This window comes from Protobothrops mucrosquamatus, unplaced genomic scaffold (assembly GCF_001527695.2).
Source record: "Protobothrops mucrosquamatus isolate PMUCROS unplaced genomic scaffold, P.Mucros_1.0 scaffold_309, whole genome shotgun sequence".
Classification (NCBI taxonomy): Eukaryota; Metazoa; Chordata; class Lepidosauria; order Squamata; family Viperidae; genus Protobothrops; species Protobothrops mucrosquamatus.
The window spans coordinates 504,052-524,090 of record NW_015386385.1 but is presented as its reverse complement, the minus strand read 5'-3'; the positions used below and the strand labels follow the sequence as shown (position 1 = coordinate 524,090).

General features: G+C 36.6%; 2 protein-coding genes across 2 annotated transcripts in view; both read right to left on the bottom strand.

Moving 5' to 3' along the window:
* The window catches only part of DNAH6 (dynein axonemal heavy chain 6), an 82,637-nt gene extending 67,452 nt beyond the window's left edge, over positions 1 to 15,185 (bottom strand). The window contains exons 1-11 of the mRNA XM_015832151.1: positions 15,140 to 15,185; positions 14,071 to 14,325; positions 13,104 to 13,280; positions 10,081 to 10,331; positions 8,476 to 8,743; positions 7,111 to 7,245; positions 6,894 to 7,017; positions 6,009 to 6,153; positions 3,668 to 3,839; positions 2,564 to 2,677; positions 1,482 to 1,682 (exon numbers count right to left, since the gene is read on the bottom strand). Of these exons, the coding sequence (XP_015687637.1) occupies positions 1,482 to 1,682; positions 2,564 to 2,677; positions 3,668 to 3,839; positions 6,009 to 6,153; positions 6,894 to 7,017; positions 7,111 to 7,245; positions 8,476 to 8,743; positions 10,081 to 10,331; positions 13,104 to 13,280; positions 14,071 to 14,319 (1,836 nt within the window). The 5' untranslated portion in view covers positions 14,320 to 14,325; positions 15,140 to 15,185. The remainder of the gene's footprint in view (positions 1 to 1,481; positions 1,683 to 2,563; positions 2,678 to 3,667; positions 3,840 to 6,008; positions 6,154 to 6,893; positions 7,018 to 7,110; positions 7,246 to 8,475; positions 8,744 to 10,080; positions 10,332 to 13,103; positions 13,281 to 14,070; positions 14,326 to 15,139) is intronic.
* Positions 15,186 to 17,947: 2,762 nt separating this feature from the next.
* The window catches only part of LOC107302974 (metalloprotease TIKI1-like), a 29,039-nt gene continuing 26,947 nt past the window's right edge, over positions 17,948 to 20,039 (bottom strand). The window contains exon 7 of the mRNA XM_015832147.1: positions 17,948 to 18,041. Within this exon, the coding sequence (XP_015687633.1) occupies positions 17,948 to 18,041 (94 nt within the window). The remainder of the gene's footprint in view (positions 18,042 to 20,039) is intronic.

Sequence of the window (20,039 nt, the reverse complement as noted above, 5' to 3'; positions counted from 1 at the left end):
AAAATGATTCCTCTATACTTAGACATTATCAGATAGGGTTATATAGAAATCAAATTGAAGATATTATTGCTAAAAAAAGGAGGTGGAAGAGCTCAATTATAGCATCCAAAACATGGTCAGGTGCTGACTGTGGAAAAAAATTACAAACTGCTCATATGCAAGTTCCAAGTTAAGCTTAAGAAGAAAAAAGTCAGTCAGTTTCTACTATATGATCTTGAGCATATACCCAGCATTTTGAAGGCGAACATAAGGAATTCCGTTGAAGTCGTGATTCTCCTTGATACAGAACCAGATTAATTATGGAATGAACTTAGGTTATTAAGGATAAAGGTGACCGCACTAAATGAAGAAAGAGAAGAAAGCAAACTGGATGTCAGAACAAACTGGAATTTGTCAAGAAGACTCAAAGACAAAAATGACTCAAAGACAAAAATCCCAGAAAGAAACTTAACAAGGAGTTTCATAGACTTTTTAAAAGACACAAGAAGTAGTATTATAACATATTTAAAGATATTGAAGATGTAAACAGGCGTGGGAAAACAAGAACTTCCTCTGAACTCGGAAGGAGTTCCACATTCAAATTGGGGGTGTCAAGGGATGGCCCTAGACAGATAGCAACCAATTCAAAGGAGAAGTAATGACAAAAGTAAGGTTTTACACTTAGGCAAGAAAAATCAAATGTACAGGTACAGAGTAGGTGTGTAACCTGGCTCAAGAGCAGTAATTGCAAGAGGGATCTTTGAATCCTAGTAGACAATCACTTAAATATGAGCCGGGAGTGTGCTGCAGCTGTCAAAAAAGCCAATGCAATCCTAGGCTGCATTAACAGAGGGATAGAATCAAAATCACATGAAGTGTTAGTATCTTTTTATAACACCTTGGTAAGACCACACTTGGAATATTGCATCCAGTTTCAGTTGCCATATTATAAAAGAGATGTTGAGACTCTGGAAATAGTGCAGAGAAGAGCCACAAAGATGATTAGGGGGCTGGAGGCTAAAACATATGAAGAACGGGTTGCTAGTCTAGTGAAAAGAAGGACTAGGGGTGACATGATAGCAGTGTTCTAATATTTGAGAGGCTGCCACAAAGAAAAGGGGGTCAACCTATTTTCCAAAGCACCAGAAGGCACAACAAGAAGCAATGGATGGAAACTAATCAAGGAGAGAACCAACCTAGAACAAAGGAGAAATTTCCTTACAGTGAGAAAAATTAATCAGTGGAAGAGGTCGCCTTCAGAAGTTGTGGGTGCTCCATCATTGGAGATTTTAAAGAAGAGATTGGACAGCCATTTGTCCAGAGTGGTATAGGGTCTCCTGCTTGTGCAAGGGGTTAGACTACAAGACCTCCAAGTCCCTTCCAACTCTGTTATTTTGTTATTCTGTGACTCAATCAATCAGGTCTAAAACTGTTACTTGAATAACCTCTGCAATATGAAATATTTAAATGTAAATAATTTTATAAACAAGGGTGTTATGTACCTTTATTTGTAGGATAATATTTTGAAGATGTTTATCATCTTTAAACATTGTTGATAAGCTTGGTCCTTCACCACATGTTTTTTCTTCAATTTTGTTGTTAATAACAGGACGAGTGAAGGCATCAAAATATTGATCGGGAACAAGGTTTGCAACAGATAACACAGTTGCTTGAAACTGAGACACAATGTCTGCCATGGTATCCTGTTTGACCAAACAGAAGAAAATCAGTTAAATTGTTTATGCTAGAGATGAAGGTTTGCATAGCATCTTCAGAGCTCTTCACATAAATACTGTTGAATCTTTCACAACAATTGTAAGATTTCTCGTGAAGATACATAAAACTAACACTTTGAATGCCAGGTCTCTAGTTTTTCTATTTTAAAAGTTTTCACTTCTTAAAAAAGAATACGAAGACTGTTTTTTGTGTATTAAATTACAATAACAATAATGCATAAAACATGAATGCCACCTAAAATTGAAATATGTTTCCAAAATTCATACGTAATACTAAAGCCGAATAAAAAAAAGATAGAGATATCAAAATCAGAGTCACATTTGTATAGTGTCACTGATAGTCATGTTAATAAATAAGAAGTTAAGTGCCATGGCTATTCTATGTCAGTGGACAAGTGGCAGGGCTACCCAGAGGTTTTTATTTTAAACACAGTCACCCCTGAATTATAAACTTGGAGTTTTTTTTCTGTTGCAGGTTATGTACTTTTCTTTCCTTCCTAATTTTCACAGCATCTTTGTCATTGCCAAAATGCCTTCATAGAGTGCCTTTTAAACACTGCTAGCTTTATCCCTGTTGTCCTACACTAATAGCAATTCAATTCATTAAGAAAAAATAGGTTGTCCTTGTTCATTATGTATTGTTTTAGAGTGACCGTACTTCTCAAATATTCTAGTCTGAGTTATTACTCAGTTTATCAAGTTATTTCTAGGCACTTTCCAGCCTAAATCTATACCAGTCGAGAATTACATCTGACTCATAATTATAAAAATTACTTTTTCAAGTACCCTGTGCGCCATGATTACTTTTTTTAAAATGGAAACCTTTTTAAAACTAAATGAACTTTAACCTGGAACTCTTCCATAGTTGGTTCAAACAGCAATGCATGGATCTCTAAAATTAGCTCTACAAGAAACATTGGAATGGATGCCTCCTCTTCCTCTATAATCACTGAAGCAGTTCCCTGGAGTAAAGAAAGAAAGAAAGAATTAAGTCCTTTTTTAAATTAGACAATGAACTGAAACTCTAAAGTCCTCCAACCTAAAAAGTTCCCTGTTTGCTAGAACAGGCGTAATTTTGAAGCAATGGTTCAGATAGAATAGGGCCAGGGGTAGGCAACCTTGGCTCTTTTATGACTCGTGGACTTCAACTCCCAGAATTCCTGAGTCAGCATAGCTGGCTCAGGAATTCTGGGAGTTGAAGTCCACGAGTTATAAAAGAGCCAAGGTTGCCTACTCCTGGAATAGGCACTTAAGCCAGAAAATGTTCACTGGCCCAGGACAACTGCATGTTTCAGTTAGGAATGTTGTTGAGAGTCTTTCTTTTCTTTGACCATGTTGCTTTTTGTTTTAAGGATTTTATTTAATTATACATTTTGTGGGGTTTGATCATCAATGTTTAATTCTTACCTTTGAATCAGATCTTCCTGATTATGAGGAAATTCAGCTGTTTTTGTGCTCCTTTCTCTTCTGTCATATCATGTTGTATTCATTATTTTTAAATTGCATCCTTTTACAAAAATCATTTAATATTGATACTCATTTCTTAAAATAATGTTATTAAATTTTTGTCTAAAATTGATATTTTTAATCAGACCTAATCCATTTTCTCAAAATGAATATTATTTAACTATTGGTTAGGATTTGCAGAGACTTTTCTGGATATTGTTCAGCACTAACATACCATTTCTTATGTTATAAGCCTATATACACAGAACTCTTTGAATTATTTTCCAGTTATAAAATATACTGTATAGGTAAGTTTCATTAATTTCCATTGATAAAATGGATTCAAGAAACACATTTTCACAAGATATGAAGTCAAGAATAATATATTAGATCAAAACAAAATGTTTGATAATTGATCGATAGAAAACAATGATTTCTGCCTTAAGCAGTAAGTTTTCTTAAATTCTTGATCAACAGTTTGAACATCTCACTTTGGTCAATATTACCTTCTTTTCCACAACTTCAGGTGCTACTGCATCTGTATTCCATGTCTGGATAATTTCTGCAAGTGGTGTCTTCTTCAACTTATCAGTAAGATAACGCAAAAGAGCAGCAACAGATTTAACTGCCAAGATGTGCATAGTATTTACTATAAGATAATCAGCAAGACGAATAAAGCTGGGAAGAAATATACAGATTAACAATGCAATACAGACTGCTGTCTTAGCATAGTCTTAGCTTTAATACAATTTTGTGTGTGTGTGTGTGTGTATGTAAGGGGGGGGGAGTTCATGCAAAAAAATTATTAAGAATATGCTGGCTGGTCCCAACATTGAAAAAGAAATACTATCCTGACAATATCAAACTTGGAAACTAAATCTGAAGAATAACAGCAATGGCAAAATTAACAGTATACAGTAACAGTATAAATTTGAGATTAAATTTAAGCAAGAATGGTTTCCTTGTATATTAGATTCACACAACAAGGCAAATTCATTTGCTTAAGAGTATGATGTAACACTCCCCCAGGCAGTTTTAATGTGCAATTTGTGAGTGCACGCAAAGAGAGCTGAAATATTCCTTAGATCTTGGAATAGCATGATGGCACAGAGGTTACAATGCAGTATTGCAGGCTAATTCTGCCGACTGCCAGTAGTTCGATTCTCACTGGTTCAAGGTTAACTCAGCCTTCCATCCTTTCGAGGTCGGTATAATGAGGACTCAGATTGTTGGAAGCAATATGTTGACTCTGTAAACCACTTAGAGAGGGGCTGTAAAGCACTATGAAGCAGTACATAAGTCTAAGTGCTATTGCTATAATACAAGATAGCATTCAGAAGAGACACAGCCATGTACTTCCCTGATTAACTGGGATATAAGAAGGAGGACAAGTAAAGCACAATCCAGCTTGCAAAATTCTACAATTATAGCCTATAATAATAGTCTTCCCACAGACCCCATTTTCCAATCTGGTCATCAGATTACTTATAGATGCCTGTCCCCTATGGTTTTTGCCACCCCTTCTGATCTGACAGAGGGGACATTCTCCATGTCTCCTCATGGAATAGGATCATCAATTCAAATGGCTTTGAAAATAATAGAATAAGAGAGTTGGAAGGGACCTTGGAGGTGTTCTAATCCAACCTCCGGCTCAAGCAGGAAACCCTACAGCATTTCAGACAAATTGCTGTCCAATCTCTTCTTAAAAATCTCCAGTGTTCTGGAGGTAAGTCGTTTTGGAGGCAAGTGGTTCCACTGATTAATTATTGTAATTGTCAGGAAATTTCTCCTTAGTTCTAGGTTGGTTCTCTTCTTAATTAATTTCCATCCATTGCTTCTTGTCCTGCCTTTGGGTGCTTTGGAGAATAGGTTAATCCCCTCTTCTTTGTAGCAGCCCCTTAGATATTGGAACACTTCTATCATGTCAACCCGGTTATTCTTTTCATTAAACTAGACATACCCAATTCCTATAATTGTTCTTCATGTTTTAGCCTCCAGTCCCCTAATCATCATTGTTGCTCTTCTCTGCAGTCTTTCTAGAGTCTCAACATCTTTGTTTATTGTGGAACCAAAACTGGATGCCATATTCCAAGTGTGGTCATACCAAGGCATTATAAAGTGGTACTAACACTTCATGTGATCTTGATTTTATCCCTTTGTTAATGCAGCCTAGGACTACATTGGCTTTTTTGTTGGCAGCAGCACACTGCTGGCTCATATTTAAGTGATTATCCACTAGGACTTACTACGATTGAGCCAGGTACCACCTATTCAGTGAAACAAGATTACACTATGTAATTTCAACAAACAAAAAAGAGCAACAAAATTCAAAACAAAGGGCCAAGGATAGTAAGCAATAAATAACATTGTCTAAGTTAAAGCAATAATTTAACATTGCTTTAGCTACCACTAAAAATGTTCCAAGATATTGATTTCTGTTTCATACTCTCCAATATATTGATTATTCTTTTATATTGCTGAGAAATATAAATAACACCAAAATATAATGTATGCAATTTTAAGTACAACAAGGAAGGAATGGACTATAATTTTCACATTTATATTTTCACCATTATTATTAAGGATCAGCTTAGTTTTTGATGGAAGGAGTACTGAAAAAAATATTTACAAAATAGGATTTAAGGCCTCTGATTGGATGCCTATGACTCAGGTCACATAGCATGTTAACCCACAATCAGATGTTTGTTTTTGTTTTCACAAGATAAGTGAAGCTAACCTAAATTAGCATACTTTTTGCAAGAAGTACTTTTGCTATTTTACATCTACCTGTTCTAAATTGTAAGAAAGATATTATGATAAGACACCCACAGAAATGCTATTACTAACCATGTTAGCCTTCCACACTGAGCCCTTTTATTGGCCTGTTCTGTGTATGTCATTCTTTCAGGTTGTTCGACATACAAGTCTTTCTCAACACGAGGAACAGTGGTTCCTATCACAGCTTCTTTTCTTGTTGCCATTGTTACCTGTTCTGAGGAAAAATATATGTGCAAATTGCTGTTATTATTCCAGGCACAAAACTAAACGGTACACTTACAGTTAAAGAAACAATCTATCCATAAATAGTTAAAGCTACAATTTAAAAAAATCTATTTCCTGTTCTAAGATTTGTTTGACTTAGAATGGGAGGCTTATACTGGTCCCTGTGAGATTTTGCAGAGGCCACTCAAATGATTGGGACTAATACAAAGCAAAGTGTGGATTGGGTCAGGCTGTACCTGACCCACACACACACAAAAATTCACACTATCTTCCCCCTGTTGCATATTGAGATTGCAATGTTGGGTAACCCATCCTTTCTTCTCATAGTACATAAATTCATATCCTGATCCTGCCTTATTTTTAATTTATTTTTTCTATTCAATTAGATCCACTTCTCTGAGATTTTTTTGGCAAGGTTTTTCAGGAGTGGTTTGCCATTGTCTCCTTCCTAGAGCTGAGCGAAAGTGTCTAGCCCAAGGTCATCCAGCTGGTTTTGTGCCCAAGGCTGAACTAGAATTCACAATCTCCCAGTTTTCTAGCCTGATACCTTAACCACTAAAAACTGAAATTCCCAAAGTTCAAATGTTGCAGGAAAGTACGATTATTTGAAAATTCAATGAACTTTCCAACCCCACTTATCTGAGATAAAAGAAATACACAGACTCTAATGAAGCATTTAGAATAAAGATATAAGCATTATTATTTATTGTTAATATGGCAGTTTTGTACCTGTACTCTCAACACTGTAAAAATAATCATCAGGAGTGAAACCAGTTTCAAGCAATGCAGTTCGACATGCACCTCTAACCACTTCTTTGGCTAATTCTCTGAATTCTGACAAACGAGATGCCACCTAAAATTTCAATGCAATTACATGTAAATAATTATTAAATTTCAGCTAATGTTATTTATATAGAATCTTGAACAACTGAAACATAACACTCACATCTTTCAGCTGACTGAACTGAGTACCTTTAAACTCTATCAATGTATATATATAGCCCTTTTCAACTTGACAAAGCACCATGTCACCAATTCGATAACACATTTCTTGGATGTTTAGAATTGCTGGTCTCAAACACTGCAAAACAGAACAAATGAATAAGACAGAAAGAACTATTAGAAAGTGCTGTGTACATTTTCTGAATAGTAGAACAAAAGCAAATTGATTGGCTCTCATATTTACACAATACTCGAGACAAATTGTAAATCACATGGTCACATCTGTTCCTTCTATTTTTCTCTGTGTCTCCCATTATTTTTTCCATATCATGATGGGCTAAAAGGGTCTTGGCATATTAACAGAGAAGTTGTCCAAATTGACTTCTAGATGTGTATAGTTGATGGCTCCTGGATATTAGTGTCTCTCACTGAGCTCCCATATATTAAAAACATTGTCTTGACTACAGAGCTATGCAAAGTCTTTGTGATCATGCATTATCAAATATATAATGTCAGCAAGAACCCATATTGTGTTGTTACTTTTTTAAAAGCAAATGAAAAAAACCCAGCTTTCCAATATTTCAAAATAATAGATTTTCAAATTCCATCCCAGGAAAAGATGCTCCCAGTACTGTATTCACTAAGGAAAGGAAGGAGAGGCTGTATTTTCCAATAATTAAAAATATTCTCCAGATAGAAAAACTAGATATCATCATCAGCCAGTTTGGTCTAATAGTTAAGGCACCAGGCTAGAGACCAGGAGACTGTGAGTTCTACTCCTGCCTTGGGCATGAAAGCCGGCTGGGTGACTTTAGGTCAGTCTCTCTCTCTCTCAGCCCAACCCACCTCACAGGGGTGATGTGGGAAAAATAGGAGGAGGGGGAAGTATTGTGTGTGTTTCATCATAGCATCCCAGCTCCCTTAAAAACTGCTCCGTGTGCACAAGTGGATCTTTCTGAAGAACACAGAAGCAGATCAAAGGAATTATTGGGAGAGAAGAGAATAAGGGGGAAAACTTCCCCTTTGTATGAACAGGCATTTCTGATAGTTCAACTGTTTTTCTGTTTGTAAAATATTTCTTTCTGTGATGAGAGGGAAAAATTGGCTCTCTTCCAGAAATAAAAATCTCTGTGAACTTTTTAGATTATGAGCTTTATTGACTTTCCACACTAACTAAACTCTAGCAGCACTAATTCAGAGCTGTGGAACTACAGCTATGTTAATATCAATATATTTCACACTAGGAAACTACAATACACTGTAAATCATTTCTATATTAAAGAGTGACGTCTTCAAAACAATACAATGCTTTTAGATTATCCAACGTCCTTCACATGTATTATTTCAGTAATAAAAACACAATACATACAGCATTAACGATAAATAAATTCTTCTGTAAAGCTCGGCGACATGAATTGATCTTTTTGCAGCGGACGTTCTTCCTCCATACATTAAATGACTTCCATTTGCGAAATATAGCAAATATAGTAATTTTGACAAGTGCCCTATGATAGACATATTCTTGCTCCCAACGTTCAAGTTCCAGGTATTCAACTTCTCCATTACATGTATGAATAACTGCTTGTGGACTAATAGTGTAGTAGTCATTTTTGTTAATGCAGTCATAGCTTACAATTCTAAAAATAAATAAAAACACATTGCTTAATAGGATACATTAATTGCCAAGACCTGAATAAGCAATGATGGACTATCTATGTATGCCTATTCTGTACCTGTAGGATATAGAACCTGATAGAATAATACCTGTTATTTTCAGTGTTCTTATGTATTCAAATTGCCATTCCATATTACAGGTTTTGCTACCAATTTATTAATTTTCAAGGAGGAATGGTGGCAATTAACATAACTTTTTTTTTTATCATGGCAGGACCTTTTCTGACACAATCTGGATAACAGAACATGTTGCATTGTTCCTTTAATTATTAGATGCAGCCTTAACCCACCAGATTTAGATAAAATCTATGATAAATTACAATGGCATGAAGCAAATTTTTATTTATCCAGGATGGAGTGGAGTGATTCAGAATGGCGCCAGTTCCAGCTTCGATGCAAATGAAGCTACAGCAGATGTATTTCCCACCCACCCAAACTTTAGTTGTTCACATGAAAGGCATAAATCAGGGTTTCTAAATGCATTAGTACTCAAATGTCCCTGCTCAATTTTTGTACAATTTATGCAAATTTCATATTTGCATAAAGCTCTATCCCGCATCAAAGTATTGTCCCATTTTACTAAAAACAGTAATATGACAGCAATGTGTGTTCTTTCCTTGCTAGATTAGGGAACAGTATATTTTTATCTTAGCAAATCTTGTTCTGAATCTGAATATTGGGTCATGCTCTGCAGTGAGTGAACGTTCCAATTCATGCCTACAAAGCATATTACATGAACTCTGCATTGTTCTAATGAAATGACAGACATTTTCTCCCCATCTCTTACAGTAATAGACTGCTAATTTACCAGGGTATTTAAGTTGTCTGAATACATGATTACTGGGTATACAATAATTGTCAATCTATGCTGGTACTTGGTATATAAATTACCTGACAAAACATACATTTGGCATACTGTCTTTCTATGTTGCCACAACTGTTTGAAAAAATCCCATGTACATTCATGTACATAACCTATATCTTTTGAGTTGTGTACATTATATAACTGCATTTTTAATCAAAATTTAACATTGTTCCTTAATTGATAATTTCATTTAACTTTCCCCTTTCTAAGGAAAAAGACATAAGCTTTCAAATTTTAGCACCACGTCTATCCATATATATATACATATAAGAAAAATATAGAAATTAGATATAACTATATTATTTCTGTGAGTATGTATATTAACCATCAGTAGAACAGGAGATTGGTATTATAAGTAGTAAATCTGGAATTCATGTAAAACATAAAATTATTTTTTTAAACATATAATTGCTTCAACATTTAAAGGTAACTCACTTCAGGTTATATGAGTCATACTCAATTGATGATTTAGGCACTGCGGGAGTCAAGTACAGAAATCCTAGGTTTTTGTTTTCACATATTATTCTTATAATCTGTAGAGGCTCCGTAATATTAGCTTTAATTACTTCTTCTGGATCACTAAATGTACGTAAAGGTGGAGTCGAACTGGGTTTGCAAGCACTTGTCTTTAATGCACTACGTGGTTGTTTAGGAGGAGTTGGAATTCGTACCATAGCACTCAGCAACTGCAATAATAAAGGAAAGGAACTTATATATAAAACTTAACTTTTTTTTTTAAAGGTTCTATTGCTTTCCTGGGTTTTTTGAAAACCCAGCATCATCTTGTAGATTCTTAGGAGTATAAAGTCACAGATTTACTGCATAATAATAAGATTTACAACTGCTTCCCTGATATTTTTTAAAAACAATATCATGGTTTATCACTATATATACTAGCATAGCAATGAGCATTGGTCTAGCAAGAAACACTCTTCCTTCAGAATGGCTTATAAAAGGATGGAAGCTTTCCCTTCCTAAGTTAAGTTAACCAGAAGTTCTACTTTCTTCTGTAATGTGGAAACTAAATTATGTTTCATTCAGGTAAGCATGGCTTGGAAGTGTTTTGAAGAAACCATATTCAGGTATCCATTTCAGATTTAATGAGAAATTTTATTATCTGAAAGCTGCAGTGTTTCTGAGCTCTTTGTTGCAATCATGTAAGAGGTCCAGATAACCTGGATTTCTGAGGCAAAGCCTCCCTCCACACTCCACATTCACAATTCAACTGGCCCAATACCTGCACATTACTTTAGTGCTTATATAAAGGTGACCAATTGTTCTCCTTTAGGGAGGGCAGTCCTTCTTTTGTACACATTTAAATAATAATTAGTAGGCATGTAAGCATAATTACAATATAAAATGTTATTGTTACAAATGTTTTTTATTATGCATTTATCATATTATAGTGTATTCTGTATTGTTGCAATGAATAAAATGTTTTATTTACGATATTTTTTTCTTCAATTTGTTTGTGTCCTCCTTCTCATTGTAAAAAAGTTGGTCACCTTAGCTTACAGTATGACAGAATAGCACTCTACCAGTACTCTCAGGGGTTTATTTATTTAATGCCTGTTTACTGATAACATTTGTTTACCACCTGAAACCAGACAGTCTCTAAATTGCTTACAGAATTTACACATAAATGCAAGGCAAGTTGCTATAGTAATTAAATGGTAATCCAATTATGCTACAGTTTAATTCATGTTAAATAATAAATAATACATTGAATTAATTGAATATGGCACTGCTTGTACAATTAAAACTTGGAACCTTCTGGAAAACCCATGTTTTCATCTAGCTCCAGAAGGCTCTAGAAGGTGCTGGGGAAGGGGCATCTTTGCCTCAGCAGGCAAGCTATTTCAGGGGAAGAGAACTGCTACTATATAGAGCAGCGGTTCTCAACCTATGGGTCGCGACCCCATTTGGGGTCGATTGACCATTTCACGGGGGTCGCCAAGCAAGGCTGTCCGCCATTTTTTCCCCTTTTCTGGCGGGTGCCTTACCTCCCTTGAGTTGAGCCAGCTGGTGGTCGCCTTGCTCCGTCTCTGCCGCTTGCCAGCTACGCCTCGGCCGGTGCAGGGGGCGGAACCACGCATGTGCGGCGCTCCCAGGCAAGGAAAGTCAACTTACGACCGGTTGGGTAGTCCTCGACTTATGACCGGTTTAGTCCTCGACTTACGACCAGTTTAGTCCTCGACTTACGACCAGTTGGGGGTCGCGGCATTAAAAAGGTTGAGAACCACTGATATAGAGAATGCTTATTGCAGAGCCCACTCCTGACATACTTTCTGATAGATGAGGACAATTAGCAGATACTACTTAGTTCTTCGGGTAGAATGGGCAGAAACTACTGAAGAAAGGTGGTCCTTAAGATATTTAGGCCATAAAACCTGTCTGGTTTTGTAGATAGTGACAAGTTCCTTGAATTACCCTCAGAAACAAACCAGTAGTTAGTGCAGCTCCCACAGCAGAAGTGCAGTGTGGCAGTATCGTCCTTTTTATTTTTTGTATTTAAACTTCAAAAACTTTCAACATTTATTTTAAAAATGTTAATCATGAGTTTACATAGAAGGTAAGTAGCAACAGAACAAAAAACTGTACTGCCATTTTAGATTAATACTACGCAACAGTGGTACGAAGATGAGAAAAATAAGAAAAACAGGACTGCATTGGTCTTAAAGCGAACCTCCTTCAGCAAGTGAGAACTATTTATGGCAAGTTTAAAAGCAGCTTCAAACAAGGGAAAAGTACAACTGGCCATGCACACATTTGAACAACTCTTACATCAATAGGGCAGTGAAATCTTCTTTTATGTATTGCTTCAAATTTAAATAAGTGGAAAGTGACCTGATTTTGGGATATACAGTATGATGTTTTTAAAGCATGCTGAAAAAGTGAACACTGCAGTTTCAATACAGATATTTTATTAACTCTAACATGCAAGGGATACCTTTAAAATTATATTTGTTTGGAGTCATAAATTGTAAGTGCCTTGAACATACAGGTAGTCCTTAACTTACAACAGTTCTTTTAGTGACGGTTTGAAGTTACAATGGTACTGAAAAAAATGACACAATCATTTTTCATACTTATGTCTGTTAACAGCGTCTTGTGATCAAAATTCAGACACTTGGCAACTGACTCATATTAATGATGATTGCAGTGTCCGGGGTCACATGATCACCTTTTGCGACCTTCTGACAAGCAAAGTCAATGGGGAAGCCAGATTCGCTTAACAACCATGTTACTAACTTAACAACTGCAATGATTCACTTAAAACTGTGGTAAAAAAGGTCGTAAAATGGGGCAAAATTCACTTACCAAATGTCTTGCTGATCAACAGAAATTTTGGGCTCAATTGTGGTCGTAAATCGAGGACCACCTGTATTTGATTTGAAGGGAAGATTAAAATATTTAAATAAAAGTATGCATTCATAATTTATAAGGACAGACAATACCTGTCTTTCTTTCAGTTCTTCATGGAGTTCAGAGGAAATTGCCTCCACCGTACTAGGCCATTTTCTTTTCTCTGCTGAAGTTGTAGGCTTTAATACTCCAGCTGCTAACAATTTTTCCCTGTTTTTCTGGTATATATATTCAGGTTGTTTTTGGTGCTGATATGTTTTTAAGGCAGGCTAAATTGGAAATAAGTAATTTTTAAAAAATGAATAACTCATCCACAGAAAGGTTTTGTACAAGTTAATAGACAGTAAAATTAAATTAGATAAGCATAGACCCAGTCATTGTTCTTTAACTGTGGATAGGGAAGACAGCATGTAACACTAGGCAGTAGTCTCATAAGTTGAAGAACCATGCTTTTGTTTTGCGTGGGTGGCATATTCTCTTAAAGCAAAGATTCACACTACAAGTGACTTATAGCATTTTCTAAAGTCATCCAACCATCCTGTGTTAATAACAGTGATGAGAAGTCTTTAGTTCCCTGATTTTAATATGTATTAGGAACTTTATGGCTTGCCCTGTACTGTGTACTAGGCTGGTTTTATCTCATTGGGTAACAATTATTTACAAGGGTCAAAATTTCAGAGTTACAGAATGCATTGATTAGTCTTTCTTAAGATAACTATTGTAGATTGCAAATTTAGGAAGTTTAGTTTTTCTGCTAAGAGATCCATGACATTTTAGTTGTAAGGATCATGAAATTAACTTGATTAGGATTCATTTGACACGACTGATCTCTGTAATGTCTGATATCACATTTAATCAAACAGAAGAACTGTATTTCCTCAAACCTTTTTCTGATAAGCAATTGTCAATCTAATGTTAACCTGTTTTATATCCACATTTCAAAATTGATGACATAAAATTGTAGCCTTTAATTTCAATTTTCTCTACAACATATCTGGAAAAAAAACCAACTTTTTCCAAATAAAAAAAATATAGTTCTTAAAATCAAAATCAACCTACTAAAGGTTCTAGCTTTATAGGCTGCTGCCGCTTTCTAGTTCTTTCTTGAGATTTTGTATTATGTTCAAACTTCAGAGCTTCCGGATTTGGTACCATCTGTTTTGGAGCCACGCTAGTCAGTCTGCTTCTTAATTCATTTATTGAAGGAGAATTTTTCCCATTAGAAGATTCTTCACTTGAACTCTGATTACTTCTACTAGCTGTTGATTCCAGTGATGGGATAGAAGGTAGTAAGATTCTTTTTGACATAGTGGCCTGAAAAATAAAATATGCAACCTGTTTTGAAGTCTTAATATAAACAAACTGACTTATAAACATTGACATGTAACCAAGAAAAAGGCAAATGGATAAGAATATAAAAAGAAAATACGTATTGCTATAACCACATTAGGATCTGAGAAACATCATACTGTTAAAGTATCTCATTTTGGGAAGGAATCAAGATGCAGCATAAAATTAGCTATACCAAAAGACTGGACAGCCATTTGTCCGAAATGGTATAGGGTTTCCTGCCTGAGCAGGGGGTTGGACTAGATGACCTTCAAGGTCCCTTCCAACTTTACTATTATTATTATTATTATTATTATTATTATTATTATTATTATTATTATTATTATTTGCACACAGGCAAATAATATAATTAAGTATGATTTATGCTGTTGAGAAGTTGAGCCCATGTCCCTTTCTCTATGCATCTATCTTAAATATACTGACCCTGCTCTTCTATGTGTCTGTTTCAGAGAAGGAAAGAAAAAAATGGAGAGGAGGAGGAAGAAGAGGAAGAGGAAGAGGGGAGGAGGAAAGCAGAAGCTACCTTTGGGTAGAAGGATACCATTTTAATGATGGGACGGGAAAGGGAAATAGTTGGCACCCTCGATTGCCCCTGGACGAGGCAGTTTTTGGAAACCTGGGTTTCCAAGTGCCTTTTCCAAAAGGGATGTTGCTAAAAAGCCGGAATAGCATCCTTTCGAGGCCGCAAAATAGTCGGAGCAGCAGAATTCCCTTCCTCTTCCCATTTTTAGTAAATAAGAGGGGGACACCTGCGGGGTTAACTGTCGGAGGAACTTACCTTTCCCGCCCAGAAGCGACAGTAAAACTTCGCCCTCCAGAGAGTCCTCCCGTTGCCAAGCGACAGTCCCCTGTACCGTATCCCAGCATTCCCCGGGCGGGACGCGACGAAGCGGGGGGAGGGCCCGGGAAGAGTAGTTTTCACTCTGGTTGCTACGCGACGACTTCCGCGTCTCACCTGCGATAGCTCTCGGTTGAGTGAGCCCCGCCCTCGTTTTCTCCCCCTGCTCCGCGCATCCGACTCCCCGCCGCCCTTCGCCAGCCAAGTCTCGGCTGTCCCAATTAGGCCACCCCATTTATCAAAGAAATTAACGCTTAATCCTTGCCAGCCCTGCGATGCAAAGCATCGACAGATCTTCGGCATTTTTTTTTTTTTGCTGGATCTAGAACCGCTGCTCCGTAGGGACAGTCTGACTCTGATGGAATAAATCTCCAAATACCCCACCGTATTATCGTCCCCATCTATTGTAAAGGCAGCGAGGTAGATGGATAAAACAGCCGTCTAATCAGTTTTTCCACTAGCTCTGCAAAGCATCGTGCATTCTCTTCATTTTTATTTCTTTATTTTTTTGCTCTAAGGTTCAGTGCCTAATTTATTGCGTCTTGCATGGGAGTTTCCAAGTTTAGTGGAGAAACTTTTTTGTTTAGTCTTACATCGCTTGGGCGACATCTAGTGCCAGCATGATGCTGTACTTTTGGTTGAGCGCAGACCCGCCTCTTATAAATGGGAATCTTCAAATGGAAAGATGTGGAAGAATATTGAAGAAAGGTATTCTTGGTGAAGAGTTTGTAATGAATTCAGAGAAGTTTCATTGGATAGACAAGTACTACCTCAGATAGTGAACTGATGAAATGTTGTTGTTTTTTGCTGCTTGTGACCTTTATTAGAAAAATATCGATATTTTGCCATGCAGTCAGGTTTAATATTTCCTATTTTTCTTTTTAGTAATTTAAAAAAAATCTCTTTTGGTATACTGAAGTGATAAAAAAAACCCGCCAAGGAATAAATGTTTGACAAAAACCAGAGTCTTCTGGGGTGGGTGTCCGTAATACATTTATACATAATATAATAATAAAAGGAGCAAAGTGACTTAAGAGTAACAGCATACATCTGGTCTGTTACATGGAAATGAGAGCTCAGTATATGAGCATAAAACTAAATAGAATGCTGTTAGGTGATTTGTGAATGTTCAGAAAGAAAGATTGAGTGCTGAATTTGTTATTTAAGAAATATGTAAAACAAGAAAAGGCCAACAATAAATCTTCATTGAATACAAAATGTAATGACTAGTGTGAAAGATATATGGCAAGGTGATGTGCCCTGTAAAAAAAAATAAATTGAATCACAAAACAAATGTGATAAAGAATGAATGGAAGGGAAGGGAAAAAAAGAAAGAAAGTTGTGGTTGATGGAGAGGATGAAATCCTCAAAGAGAGATGAAAGCTTAAAGAAGAAAAAGCAACGTCCAAGCCAGAGGCTATGAGTTCAAGTGCTGTCTTATGCATGAAAGCCAGCTGAGTAACCTTGGGCTAGGGGCCCATGGGTAGGCAACCTTGGCTCATTTATGACTTGTGGCTGGCTCAGGAATTCTGGAGGTTGAAGTCCATGAGTCATAAAAGAGCCAAGGCACTCTCTCCCAGCCCCACCCACCTCAGAGTAGTTATGGGGAAAATGAGAGGAGGAAGGAGTATTAAGTATGTTTGTCACTTTGAATTATTTTTTAATAAAAGCAGGATTAAAAAAATGAGGCAGAGTAAGGACACAATAGAAACAAGGACAGGTTGTAAAGCTAGAAAAGTGGAGAAGAATGGTGATGGGAACAGATTGGACTGAATTCTTTTTTTTTATCTCATGCCTTAATATCTTTGGTACATTAATTTTTATTCTGTTTCTTTCTTCTAACATTGCTTTCCTAAAGGGAATAATGCAATAGGTATAGTATAGATAGATAGATAGGTAGTCCTCGACTTATGACCACAATTGAGCCCAAAATTTATGTTGCTAAGTGAGAAATTTGGTAAGTGAGTTTTGCCCCATTTTAGGGCTTTTCTTGCCACATTTGTTAAGTGAACCACTGCAGTTGTTAAGTTAGTAACACGGATGTTAAGTGAATCTGGCTTCCCCATTGACTTTGCTTGTCAGAAAGTTGCACGCCCCGGCACACTGCAGCCATCATAAATATGAACCAGTTGTCAAGCCTCCAAATGTAAATCACTTGACCCTGGGGATGGTCATAAGTGTGAAAAACTGTTACTGCGAACGGTCACTAAATGAACTGTTGTAAGTCGAGGACTACCTGTATTGTATGCTTATATTTCTTTTTCAGAAATATCTCTCTCGAACAGGATGTTCATTGTCTTTTAACACCCAACATTCTTTCACTGTTTCTTTGGCATTACTTTTTAATCATGCTGCTGAGTTTTTGAACTTGGTGTCTTACCCTAAGAATACATTGTAATGGTGCTCCTATGGGTACTTACTATGGTTTGCTTCCTGTAGTCTCTCCCAAATTTTGGAGTTTTTCTGCTTGACTTTTAGTTCTCCTTTTGCCAAGCCCCTCATTGTTCTGACTACATGGAATTCCTTAGCAATTTTTATATATGGTAATATATAATTGAATTGTTGGAACAGCAGCCAAGGGTTCTATTGTTTCTTCCACAAGGTAGGTAATCTCACTCTAGGTAAAGTTTCTGATCCTTGGTAACCTTAAGATGTATGGAATACGGAATTCTGGGAGTTGAAGTCCACACATTTTAAAGTTGCTGTAGCTGAGAAATACTGTTCTAAGTTCTGGGTATGATTTAAAACTTAATCCATTGTTGCTGTCTCTTGATTTAGGGTGTCTAATTTAAAAAGGTGGATAGACACAGTTACAGTGGCAATGAGTTCACTATTGGGAGACCTGAAATAACAAGTTAGGGATATATTGTCATGGATCAAATCTATGTGGTTGCGAGGAGTTGGAAACAACTTGATGACGCAAAATCAACAGTTTTTTTAAAAAATTGACAATTAAAAAAAAAATACTGTGACGCAGTTATCCAGTTGATGCATAGGTAATTGAGATTACCATTTTTAAATGACAATTTTCCTGAACTTTATTCTCTTGAGATCTTCCTAATACACACTCTTGCTATTAAATTATCTTGGTGTTGTCACTATTAGGAGAGGCTCAGTAAAATATATGTGCAGCACTCGTGAGAAATGTGACTCATAGCCTCATTTAAAAAAAAGGCAACAGGCATAGCATTAAACATGCATGAGCTTTTTTCTCTCTACCTTGATTACTAGAATAAACTTCACACTTAGCTATTTATTACTTAGCTTGGAAGACTGATGTGATCCTCTTCTTCTATTGTGCCAAACTTACTCATATGAACTTGACAGAATTTTTATAATGCCAGTGTGCCATTTCTTGTCATTCAGAATGATGCTATTCCCAATTCATCTTTGTCTTCTCTAGTCCCATTCAAGTGATACAAGCCAGTGTAGAATCCACCATGCATTAGTGATCAGCCTTTCCTTTTCCTAGTTGTACTATAAGGGAAAGCCTGCTCCATGACAACATCCTGATTATCTATAGCAAAGAAGTCTTTACAAACTGTGCGCAGAAGCCCAAATCTTGTATTATTTGTCACACTTAGCTTCCGGCTCCTTGGCTAGGCTGACAAGGTTGGAATTCAGCATCTGGAGAGTTATACATTGCCTTTGTATCATTTTCACTTCTTCACTCTTGTTTATTCTGTTCAAACATTTTTGAACAATTAAGTTAGAATTAAGTTACCAATTTTGCTTTGAATTTTGTCTCTAAACATATTGAAAACATATTTCTTGATGTTGTGATATTATAAATAGCAGACCAAAAGAACCCATGACATTCCAATAAGCTCCACATGCATGAGATCATTTTCACGCCCATGATGATAATTGCAATTAGACCTTGCAGAGAAGAAAATCACCAGTTATAAGACTAATTAACAGTTTCAGTTACAATTTAACACTAATTTTGGAACAACTGTACTTTCCATACAGAACTCTAGCCTAAATGGTGCAGACGGGGCAGAAAGAAAAGGCCAAAGTGTGAAAAAAGGCATAGTTTATTCATCTGCATGTGTTTTGTGTAGTATGATACTTTTTTGATACTTTGAGTCAAATTTATACTGAACACTAATGATGAATCTCTATTAATCATATGCCAACCTACCCCATAATAGGTGTCTGAGCTACAGCTGCTAGGTTAGTTATAATAATAATGATAAAGTTGGAAGGGACCTTGGAGGTCATCTAGTCCAACCCCCTGCTCAGGCAGGAAACTCTATACCATTTCGGACAAATGGCTGTCCAGTTTCTTCTTAAAAACTTCCAGTGTTGGCGCGTTCACCGCTTCTGGAGGCAGGTTGTTCCACTGGTTAATTGTTCTAACTGTCAGGAAGTTTCTCCTTAATTCTAGGTTGCTTCTCTCTTTGGTTGGTTTCCACCTGTTGTTTCTTGTCCTGCCCTCAGACGCTTTGGAGAATAGCTTGACTCACTCTTCTTTGTGGCAGCCCCTGAGATATTGGAAGACTGCTATCATGTCCCCCCTCGTCCTTCTCTTCGTTAAACTAGACATACCCAATTCCAGCAACCGTTCCTTATATGTTTTAGCCTCCAGTCCCCTAATCATCTTTCTTGCTCTTCTCTGTACTCTTTCTAGAGTCTCAGCATCTTTTTTACATCGTGGTGACCAAAACTGGATGCAGTATTCCAAGTGTGGCCTTACTAAGGCATTGTAAAGTGGTATTAATACTTCACGTGATGTTGATTCTATCCCTCTTTTAATGCAACCCAGCACTGTGTTGGCTTTTTTGGCAGCTGCAGCACACTGCTGGCTCATATTTAAGTGATTGTCCACTAGGACTCC